Raw genomic sequence first — 12,239 nt, forward strand, 5'->3', positions numbered from 1 at the left:
ATCTCGTTGCACTAACTAAAATTAACAATAGACTCTTTATTTGGCTACTTATTTAACTAATTTTTATATCTTAAACTGTTTAGTTTTATTGCATACAGAAACTTAACTTATAAAAAATAATACAAACGGGCAGGAGGACATTGCTAGAAGGCTCACGGATTCAATGACCTCGTTACACCATCCCTTGCGTGGGGGGTCTTTAGACCCGTTCGGGGCGTATGCCCCCTTCAGCTGGTGACTCGCGCCCAGCTAATTAATACAAGACGGTAAGGGCGGCCATTTAGCCCTTGATCAGGGCTGCAGCGCGCAGCAGGACCAGAAGGCTCACAATTGCGTTGCCGGCCTTTAAATAAATGTTATTTGGACCACATAATTAGGACAAACACATTGACATACATACAAAAATATAAAAAGCGGTGCCGTCAGTAGAAAATGCAGCCGCAACCAGAAAACTATTATTTCTGAAGAATGTCCGAAAAATACTCACAAAGACATTCACTAAATAATAGTCTATGGCTATACACAGATAGCATTCAAAACTGTACAAGAACGTAAATTGAATTAAATTACTAGAAACAGTAACCAAATCTTGCCGTCATCACACATGCTTACCTCACGATTGTCGCCAGAATGTACTCCGATAAGAACAATATTAGGTACCACCAACCTATCGAGATTCACGAGTACAATAATTTTAGCCGCAATAAACTTTATCGATTCTCTTATTAAATTCTATATTATATCGCACAGAACACGATTCTGATAAAAAGTTGAAATCGAATGCTCTGTCTTGTGTTACAGATAAAGTGAAGGCGTTCTTTATTTAAAATATCGTAAGATTTTTGTTCGCAATATATATAACATTTATTAACAAAATTTATAATTTTTGAAGTAGTTGTGGGTACTGCAATTTTAATTGCGCCAAAATTAATATTTTATTTTATGAGTGTTTGGAAACTTTTTTCTGTTACTTCTAACCCACGAGTCACAATTGTGTGAGAGTGTTATATAAACTAAGCGTTAATTATTCGAAAATTTTAAGGTATTTGTGTAGTTTGTGTATTCGATACAGTTTCGGTTCTAATACTTATCTTAATTATATTATGCGAGCTATGTTAGTCGCAGGTTCGATCCCCGGTTGGCACGAATGGACATTTAACATTCGCTCGAACACATTCGAACGGCGAATCGTTGTTAGGTTGTAATAGTTGAAATGTATGTAAATTTTATAGACTTATCACATATATAACAATAATAATTTTATTTCAGGTTGTATATGTAGTTTTAGTTACAGTTCGCAATTTGGTCGTAGTTGCTATTTTATTCGTTAGTAAATAAAACAAAAACACCTATGTGCACCGACTTTTTGATTTCTTCAAATTTTTGATTTAACTACAACACAGATATGAGAATTTATTTGCTGGCAATGTTTTGTGTCAACGCGCAGGTGTACAGTGCGCGAGGTAAGCAATGTGTGACCATTATGTCATTTGAGACAAAATGTGTTAATAAATTGTGTGAATGAATAGACACTTATTTGATATCAATTATCAGTAATGTCTGTATAACTGTTGCAATATTTGTAGAAATAAATATTAATTCACATGTAAAGGAAAATATGAGTTAAATAACGTTCGTTAGATTATCTAAGCCACCTGGCTCACCTATTATTTAATAAATTTTACCAAATTGGTCGTAATTTTCTACTAATTAAAATAAATTTGATTTTAATTTTAATAATTTCTAAAATCAGAACAAAGAAGACCTAAAATAGGTGATTTTTTTATATTACTAAGAAATACTTTGTCTTAGGCACTTGGTACTAATTGATGCAAAATTTATCTGATTAAATTTTTATTAATAAATTTAAAAATTACATTCATTGTATTATACAGTGCACATTGACTTAAATTAAAATAAATATAGCATTTACAATACCTACATAGTAATACTAAAAAGATTATCACTGTACATACACCATTTATTTATTTTGTAATCGTGCAACTTAAAAAAATATATACAACAACAAACAACTACACTAAAAATATAGCCAGAGATGAAACATAATATTTACGTACAAAAAGGTCCAATTTACATAAGGGAACAAACAATAAAAAAATATTCAACACATTTAACTAAGAGTTACCTAATTTGGCTGTGTTGTATGATGGTGTAGTGAGGGTACGTACGTGAAGGTGTGTATGTGGAGATGCTCATGATGCAGGTGCATTTTAACCATATTCCGCAACAACTTAAGCGATAGCTTAATTTTGTAAAGTAAGCAAAATTGTAATTGGTTTATACCAGTGCTATACATTTAATGAATTAAAAGTTTTTATATATAACTCGCCCTTTGAGTGTTTCAGCAACTGTCAGCTTAAGACTGCTGTAAAGCCCTTAAAATATGTATAACACTAGCGGCCCTGACAGACAATATCCTGCATGATATTTCAAGTATAAAAATAGCGACTGCAGCGCCATTGCAAGGCTGATTTCTAAACCTAAACCATTCAGGGCTCCACCCAATCGCATACATAAAAAAAAATCAAATCGGTCCAGCCGTCTAAGAGCAGTTCAGTGACATACACACGTATAGTAAAATTATATATATATAAGCTATTCTATGTTTTTACTGAGATCAAACTGCACACGGTGTGAAAATTTGGTTAAGTAGTTTAGAGTCCATAGCGGACAAACAACGTGACGCGTAATTTATATATATTAAGATTTTATTTAAATTCAATGGTAGGTCCCGATGGATGTGCCTTTCTATGCGCATTTACCCGCTCATGGACAGAAAAATTATACAAGAACGACGTCACAAATACACACATATTCGAACATAAGCAAGTTAGCAAGGGAAAGAATTAATCAAGCAACCACAAAGTAAAAAAAACATAAATAATAACTAAATATAAATTTAAACCTCATTAAGAGCATGATAAACAAAGTTACGGTAAGTTAGAATGTAAGTAATTAAATTGTAAGACCAAGCCTATTAACAGAAGAATTTAAAGTATTAGATAAGCGAGCCGTACGTACGTATAGAAGACTTTTAGTTCTAGTAACTCTAGGATTACAAAGAAAGGAAAATTTTGCAAAAAGGTTAGTTATTAATAAAGATCACGACTAAGTTAGAAGCGTCACTGGTTTTCTATAACAAACTGTGTAACCGCATTTCATATGCTATATGTGCTGTGACATATGTGTAGATTTTCTATCAAAACCGCATTGAAAGCCGTATTTATTTCTACTTTCAATTTCACTCGAAATGCATAATGCATATCGCGATAAATGCTCTCATTTTAAATCAAGTTTTAGTGGAATTAACGACTTCAAAATCGCCGTTATCAAATCCAGATATTCCGCCGATTAAATTGTTTTATAGCAAATAATTACTTTAAACATTTTAATTGAACGATAAAAGTACTAGTTTAAATGTCAAGTTTTGAAATAGTGTTTGTGTGTGTTTTTATTTGCGCTTATTTGCATGTTAGAGATTTTATTACCCTCATATAAGCTTAATGATTTAATTATATCTATGCCAATTAACATTAAGTATGTTGCAGTATTTTTACTGGGGTTTTAAGGAAGTATTATGTGTCTCATGTCATAAAATCATTGAAAAAAAGAATAGCTTTTCCCGTCGGTTTTAAGAGATAAATACAATTTAACTGAGATTATAATTATCGAATGTAATGCATTGGCTTAACAGCGTAACGAAGAAATGTTTAATATTATGAAATTAAATAGGCTTCTTAATCTAAAAATAAGATAAAAGGACTGGCTTATGAACACGCCTTTCGCAGTGTTGCAGATGCTACTGAGACCTTCTACGTAGTTACACATTTCATTCATAACTCACTCACTTGCACCCATACACTTGCCCGTTCACTCACATGCACTCATGCGTGTTGAAAACTGTTGAGAAACAAGAAAAAAAAATAAGTAATTAAACTAAATAATATATATATATATATATATAAGAAAGAAGAGCTGGGAACCTTGTCACAGGTTTTTTTAAGGTTTCCCACGTCTTACACGTAATGCATATGTATTATGTACCTACTTATACGGAATAAACACATTTTTATATATTTTATTTATATTTATTACAAAACATTTTTTTACAGGGTTATATCCTTTTTATAATTTTTTAAATTATAATTAAGACCTATTATCGTACTACCTAGACATCCACAACTGATTGTTTTTTAAGTCAGTTTTTGCCCCGCACTACAACTATGAACCAGCTGCCCACTGAAGTATTTCCGAACCAATTTGACTTAGGATCCTTCAAGAAAAGAGAGAGTACCAATTCTTAAATGGCCGGCAACACAGTCGCGAGACCTCTGGCCCACAATTCTGAAAAAAAACCTCTTACTACAATAAACATAAATCTGTAATATCATTTATAAATTAACACTGGAAAATTGCAGTTCTAACATTGGACACGAAAGAACAAGTCATTGACACTCCAATTTCTGATGAAAACATAATTCTGGCGGATAGTCTGAATCAAAATGGAAGTAATCTTGGTGATTTAATGGAGATTATTAATGAAGGTATATACTTTAACCTTATATATTAATTTAAGAACATTATTGCTATATGTAAAGTTAGAATCTCGTCGACTATTAAATACCAAGCTTCATCAAAGCTGTTAGAGTTTGGAAACTTACGAATATAATGAAACTGTTCACAGGTGTATTGATAGAAGATTTTAACAAGCTAACAGAAAATGAATCAAGTGTGGTTAAAATCCAGCTGCCATTTTAATAAATGAGATCTGTATTGCTTACTGTTATAAATATGATTTTTTTGAGGTATTTTAATTTTACGTAATAAAAATTGGTCAATTTTATTTTAAGAAAAACACTTTTTGAACGGATTAAAGCTATGTATTATTATTAAAAACTTATAATTATTTACATAATTCTAAATTTTAATTTTTTTTTCTGACGTTTCGCGTGCTTTTCTGCGTGCGTGGTCACGGTGAAAAGCAAAACACAACTGACAATTCTATTTTTTCATATATATAAATGTTACAATGTTTACGACTATACGAGTCAAAGCTGTACATCTTTCTAACTCAGGCATTCTTAGTTTGTTAAACATAGCGATTTCTTAAATCGTCGGAGACACGCCCCCACAATATACCCAGACGAAGTCACTCTCTTCAACAGTTACATAGCATTCATTCGTTACATAGCATTTCATTATTGTTGTACGCGAGATTTTAAAAAAGAGTTAAAATAACTAGAACTCAGGAACCGTAAAACATTTCTTATTACCACAAAACCTAAGTTATTAAGTCTTTGTAAAACAATTTTAAAATATACTTATAGTAAAAAACCAATTTATTTTTATTGAAACGAATTCTGATGCAATGTGTGCATTTCTATATTGTTTGACATATATTATTTTATTTAAAAAATGTATTTGTGGGTACCGGTTTCGTAAGTAAACTTTTTTCGTAAATTTAAACCTTTCGAACTTGTAACGTACCAGTGGTACAAATGGTAAGAATCATTTTCTCGAAGAGCTTCGTAATTTGTTGTACCTTTATATTTTGTAATATTATTACACAAAGAAAATTGATTTTAATTATTAAGCTGTCTGTTCATATGAAGTACTAAGTACTTCCTGAAGTCCTAAGCAGTTAAACTTTGTTATGTAAGTTTGTAGAGAACTTAAAATTAAAATCCTAGCTCAGCTCGCACTGTCTAAAAGTTCTATTAACTTTTTGAAGAGAAAATTTTAGTGCCATACAAATATTGTTAACTAATAAATTATATATTTTAGTATATAAATATTAATAAATTTTCAGAAAATATTCCGATAAATAATCAAATCGGGGGAGTTTTGGAGACCTATTTAAAACCAATAAGCAAGCTTTCAGGTAGTATATATAAACTACAAATAAAATATTTGTATAAGAGTTTCAAAAGAAAACTTTGTAGTATTGTCTTTGGTTAACATAGCTTTTACACATTGAAAGAAAACATTTTTTTAAACCGAATTTAAGCTATTTGTATTATTATAAACTTATAATTATTTACATAATTTTAAATTTATATTTTTCCTGACGTTTCGCGTGCTTTACAGCGTGCGTGGTCACGGTGACTGAAGACAAAAGGTGTTGAATGTCAAAAGTATCACAGCTGTAGAGAAAGTTGTGTTATCTGTATTTATTTCCCCGGAGTTGGTATCGACTAAAAGATGTCAGGTTTTTGCAGAAATGACTCACGGTGTCCTCTATTTTCTCGGATTGTTTGTATTGGGACTTAATTTATAAGTTTATAATACAAATAGTTTTAATCCGGTTAAAAAAAAACTTCCTTTCAAGAAAAGTTTGGTTCTAATTAATGAATTTTGGGAGCTTGCTTTAGGCCCTACATTATTTATATGACCACACTGTGTTCAATGATTACATCTCTTTCTTAGCTTCAGATGTCTGCATTTGTATAATTTGTATTTTTTCATGATAGGCAAAATGTTTTCCTTCACAGTTCGAGTGAATGTTAAAAGTACATATAGATAGAAAGTCAATTGGTGTACAGCGGGAGATCGAATCTACGACTTCAGGGGTGACAGTCGCACGCTGAAGCCTCTTGGCAACACTGCTATACATAACACTACCCTTAAGAAAGTCTTAAAATTGCAGAACTATTTCCTAATCAACAAGTTGAAGTACAGTTAGAAATTGATGGCTCAAATTATGTACCAAAGCAGTATCTACGCCAGAGTGAGTATACAATTAATATTATGTATGACATAAGCCTGATTTTGCTTTAATGATTTACGTTGACATATAAATTGATGAATAAGAACTCCAGAGAGTACCGCGTTTTAACGATTATAGTCAGCATAATTAGTACAGATTTAAGAAGCCTTAACCAACAAATTCAACGCTTATTTGAAAGTATCTTAAGCCGGATTTAAAATCAATTTTCCTCAAATCAAACTTTATTACACGCTGTAAATGCACTGTCACAACACAGCAATAACCTGATAATAATGTACCAGATATTATTATTCAGATACTAGAGGGCGTTCAAACATTCGTATTGAAAATGGATATGCAATTTAAATAGGCCCTCTTAAATTGACTTTAAATTGATATTAAACATACCGGAACACTATGCTCTAGTAGGGAATTTACAAGATGGCGCTCGAGAGTTTGCATATTAAAAAACAAAGGCAAGATCAGAAATCGAAATGATCTGAAAAGTCTGAAATGTTTTTATCAAAATATACGACTATATACTATTAATAGAATAATAGTATTATATCATAGATAATTTTATTATATTTAAGTTCTTTAAAGGTGAGACCACTATGTTGCCGTCGAGCTCTTCAAGTATAACCACTCCTACGGTACCACGGTCTTCAACGAATTCAGGTAATATTCCAAATCAATATATGTCAAATATATTTTGATATCGGAATTTCGATATTATTTTATAGTGTAGTTTTAATAAAAATAAAAATGTGTGCATGTACTAGTGTACACACGTAAGAAGTGAAAATTCTTTATGACCTTATTTTTCGAAAAAAGATCTACTATATGCAACTTTACAGAAATTGGTTAAATAAAGTTAATTAGATAAAGTTTAACAAAAGGCTTTTATTATCATAGACATGAATACAAATAATACAATTATTTTTCATTTTACCTTATTACTACAAAGTTATTACAGAATTTCATATATTGTAATAGAATTATGACTATCATTGTTGTAGTTATTATATATTTTTGTTATAAATCGCTTCGAATCAACCATGGTAGGGCAAGAAAAAGATTACGCGTAACGGAAAAATATGACACGTAACTGAATAATGTGACGCGTAACCGAAAATTGTGACGGGAATTTTTTATAACGCCGATAAAGAAGTTTCATTTCAAAAATGTGTAATAATTTTCGTACCGGCAAGGGTTGAAATATTTTTAGAGGTGTTTTTTCGCAATTACTCGAAGACGCTAAATGTTAGATAAAATTCAAATTAAAGTGTAGTTTCAAAACTATAATACCTTTTATCTGCAGTCAAATTTACTCACATATATAGAGTTTTTTTTTTACTATTTCATATTTATAAATAGCTTATTTTTACTTTTAGCTGTCAACGATAGACCCGTGTACATGAGCGATTTAAAGAAAGTTTTTGATGACTTTGAGAAAAAACATATAAGTAAGTTTTTATATATTATGAAATTAATTTTGAAAATACTGTTGTTCCTCTATTATTTAAGCAGTTATACTCTAAAACATACTATACCATACATAAACCATAAAATACACACTCGATTTGCGTCCTTCATTTCATGCAAATCATTTATCTATACATTACAAATCTATATACTAAAATATTTTTACGTACATTAATTCATGGAGAAGAAGCTGCTACTAAATAAGATTTTTTTTTCGCTTAAAGTAGATAGTATAGCGCTGAGGCCTGATACAACTTTTGGAGCAATAAAGATTTATTTTTCATGTGGCCTTTTTTAATTATTGTCCCTTTCACTGTTTACATAGTGTTTTAATTACTTTGTTCCATTAGTTTGGACAATGATTTATGTCTTATGTAGTTTGGCACTGGATGATATCGCTCGAAAGAGATAAGGCCGCCAGTTGTCCTCCATTTTATTTAATTATTTGAAGTTTACTGTTTCTTTTACAAAGTATTATTTACAAATCATAAATAATTACAATTATAATAATCCAGTGCCGCTATTATTCTATATATAGGCCTAATTGCTTTTGATTTTCTTTTGAATTGTAGTAGATGCCACCAAGTGTTATGTGCCTGTCACGTGTCAAAACTTCTATTTGTCATGAATTATATTGTAAATTTTAGCTCATTCCTAAACACTTCTTTGTTTACCGCATGTGTACCTATATGGTTTTAGATGGCAATTCTTGGAGGTCTCATTAAAAGTAAAGACAACATTATACCTTTTTGACAATTTTTGAGTGTTTCTTTACGTTCCTTCACTGTAAGACATGTTTTTGCGCTAAACAAAATATATATTGGTGCATGACCGGAAGACCTCAGACTCCTGCTGTATTGAAAATCGTACTGTGCCAAAAACCTAACCTAACAAATTATTTGTTTAAATAAATTATTTCTCTAAAAGGCCTTGATCACTATAAACTGTATTTTTACTATCTACAGAAATTAATTACAATGTCTCAATAACTCACATTAAAATTTTATTGCATAATTATCAGTAGTACTTTATCGATCCTTGTTACTGTTTTTATTTCAACCTAGGCAATAAGACCAAACGTTAGTTATTTCTTAGAACAAGGAGCAATAGGGCAGAAGGTTCACTTGAAGTTAAGTGATATCGCCAGCCTTCAAAATTGGTAAACTCCAAAGTTTAAGTGGTTCGGAAATACCTGAGTGGGTAACTGCTTCCACATAGTGGTGGTTGTGCATCAAAAACTGCCTTAACGGAACGACGGACGTTGAAGTGATACGTGTAGATATACGTACACTGCCTCGACGTCCGATGAAACTCAGCTGCAGGTATTAAACCCACATGTCTACAACGCCAAGGGATGGAGTCGTTTGGAGTGTAACTAGTCGTCGAGAGCTTATGTTATAGAATATTTATGAAAGACATTTATCGAATTATGTATGACATTTGTTGAGGGTTTAGTTATTTTTTTTTTTGTCTGTAGTAATAGACCTATATTGTGAAAAACTAATATATAATGAAAACAACACTAATTACAGAGTTACATGATGACGTCAAGCAGGTGCCTTTCGTTAACATCAAACAAACGGTGGGGAACCTAAATGATTTATTGGGATTACTAAAAAAAGGTACAAACATCTTACATCCATAGTCCATAACTATAATTGCTTATAGTAAATAAGCTTTGCATCTAACTTTACTGACTAATAGCATTGAACACAAACTGTCAAACTGTTTTTAAATAATTAATTATATAATATTAATAATTCCAAGATTTTGTAGAGATTCTGCCAATTTGAAATTCGCACTTTTCTATAATGTTAAATCTAAAAGACAAATCACGAAATATATTTCGTTAGCTAAATTATTGATGGTTAATTGGAAAGTCAATATTAGTGCTGTCTACATTTACAATGTCATTTAAACATGCTGTGATACTCCAGGAACAATGTTTGTCTTAACACATATTCTAATTATGCTTGTTTTGATATTTGAATGACGTACATAGATGATATTGTTATTATTATCTAGACTTATAATGTATGCTCAGGACGCATTGAGAGCTTACGGAGTTTCGAAAAAACCGTGTTGGTATATGATACTTTAAAATAATTTATTTAATAATAAGTAACGATGTAATTTGTCTCTAGGTGTTCAAGTGGAAAAGAGTATTGGAAAACCAACCGGCAAAAATGTGAGCTGGTTTCAAATAAAAATACCAAGAAATTAATACATATATAAAGTTACTTAAATTCTCCTAATAGAAATAAAGACATATACAAAGAACTACTAAATATGACGTTCGAAAGCTATTAATCATACCTACAGTGATAACTTTAGATCCGGATGAGACCTTATCACCTGGAGTCGAACATGCCAGACCAATGACGCGTTTAAAATTTAAATATAAAATAGTCATAAAAGATAATATAGCTGAATTTTCAGCTTAACAAAAATGCGGAACACATAATGATCACGTCTACTATGAGTTATGAGGAAATATAACAATTTTAATTTTCAAATGTATTATCCTAATAATATTATGTCTAGGTATGTATTACGAGTATATACATAAAACTATGACAGTAAACAGTATATAAAGGAATTGTTACATTTGTTTATATATCTAGATTATGTCTTCATGGTATTGCCACAAATAATAAATAAACTATAGACAATAAAAAGAAAAAAAAAACAATGTTTTTCCATCATTTTGAGGCCTCCTTCAGGCAACATCTTTCCTGCTCAGTTGAGCATATAACATAAACACATACCCCGAGGTTTCTACAATACGAATGTCCAGAAGGCTGTTTTTATAGATTACATTAAATATTATTGTTCTACATAATTAACACCCGTAACGTGTGTGATGTTGGGTCGGACCGCTAGTTAACATGCCTGTGTCAAGAAATAGTTAAATTTTTCTAAACCACTTCCGCATAGCTCGCAAGGACATTGCACAGCAACATTATAGAATAAACATCTATTATATTTGTACGGTATTTTTATCGCGTTTTGTATGAATAGTTTTTCAATGTTAATTGAAAGGAACGTAATTATTGGGGTTTATAGCTACAGAGAGCTTATATTACAAATATATTTACGAAACTTGGGAAAATTTATATGATAAAAAATTATGTACTAATGTTTAATATAATAATAATGTTTGAGAAATCAAATCAATTTTCAAATGAAACTAGATTTGGAAAACACAACTAACGAATAAAGTAGTTTTATAATGTTACGTACATTTTAGAAAATAAACAAGAGATGTTGATATGTTTCGTGACTTGTGTTTAGTGTTAAATGCGCAGTCAATAGTTTTACAGCCGGGGTTTGAACCTACGACCTCAGAGGTGACAGTCGCCATTATGCCAAAATTAATAATTAATTATTTTGATTTGACATTGTATGTCATACAATAATGCCAATACACTATTTCTAGTTAAGTTCGCTACTTTCTGTCAAATTCTATTTACAGTCTGATAAGCGTTTCCTTAATTTAAAACACTATCAGACATTTGATGTAACTAAATCAGGGCTATTTCGACACGTGCTTCAGTTACACACACACACATTCACACATATTTTTTTATAGGTTTCTTAATAAATGTTATAATTAGGTAGATTTTATGAATTCAAATGTTTATAGTTAGACACATCCATTTAGACAAGTTATAAAATGTAGCCGCATAAAAAGTCGGCAAAAAGAAAATTGTTTGGATTAATTGCTGTTTTTTCTACCTACTAAACATATGCAAATGACTGTAAAAAGTGAACTGGGTTAAACGGGCAATCGGAGGTAATCAGCAAACAATGTACCATCAGCAATTTAAAGAAGTGTAGAGACCAAATGTGTCCATTAAATTTCCAAAGTGCTTAGTGTATTTGTTATGTCTCAGTTGTTTTTTTAAATTAGTATTTATTATTATATAAACGAGTTGAATCAAGATTTTTAAAATAAAATCGAAACTATATAAAAATTAAAAAGAAATAAAACAACGTTTATTTGATACACACATAAAATTACAAA

At 30.7% G+C, this 12,239-nt stretch overlaps 1 protein-coding gene across 2 annotated transcripts; it reads left to right on the top strand.

Moving 5' to 3' along the window:
* The first annotated feature begins 743 nt into the window (after positions 1 to 743).
* LOC123713621 lies at positions 744 to 10,505 on the top strand. 2 transcript variants are annotated; one of them, XM_045667374.1, is made up of 9 exons: positions 744 to 833; positions 1,270 to 1,463; positions 4,440 to 4,565; positions 5,831 to 5,902; positions 6,668 to 6,748; positions 7,331 to 7,405; positions 8,122 to 8,193; positions 9,745 to 9,834; positions 10,357 to 10,505. In XM_045667374.1, exons 2-9 carry the CDS (start codon positions 1,406 to 1,408, stop codon positions 10,434 to 10,436), a joined length of 654 nt encoding a protein of 217 aa, XP_045523330.1. In that variant the 5' UTR covers positions 744 to 833; positions 1,270 to 1,405; the 3' UTR covers positions 10,437 to 10,505. The 2 variants fall into 2 exon arrangements, with proteins under 2 accessions (XP_045523330.1, XP_045523331.1); XM_045667375.1 differs by lacking the exons at positions 744 to 833; positions 1,270 to 1,463; positions 4,440 to 4,565 and adding an exon at positions 5,095 to 5,459.
* The last annotated feature ends 1,734 nt before the right edge of the window (positions 10,506 to 12,239 follow it).

Source organism: Pieris brassicae, chromosome 8 (assembly GCF_905147105.1).
Source record: "Pieris brassicae chromosome 8, ilPieBrab1.1, whole genome shotgun sequence".
In the NCBI taxonomy this organism is placed as follows: Eukaryota; Metazoa; Arthropoda; class Insecta; order Lepidoptera; family Pieridae; genus Pieris; species Pieris brassicae.

What these genes read in the sequence shown, in the direction of transcription:
- LOC123713621 (XM_045667374.1), top strand. Translation starts at nt 1,406, where the DNA reads ATGAGAATTTATTTGCTGGCAATGTTTTGTGTCAACGCGCAGGTGTAC. An exon ending in AATGGAGATTATTAATGAAG is followed by an intron (nt 4,566 to 5,830) that starts GTATATACTTTA and finishes ATAAATTTTCAG; the next exon opens with AAAATATTCCGATAAATAAT. An exon ending in ACGGTCTTCAACGAATTCAG is followed by an intron (nt 7,406 to 8,121) that starts GTAATATTCCAA and finishes TTTTACTTTTAG; the next exon opens with CTGTCAACGATAGACCCGTG.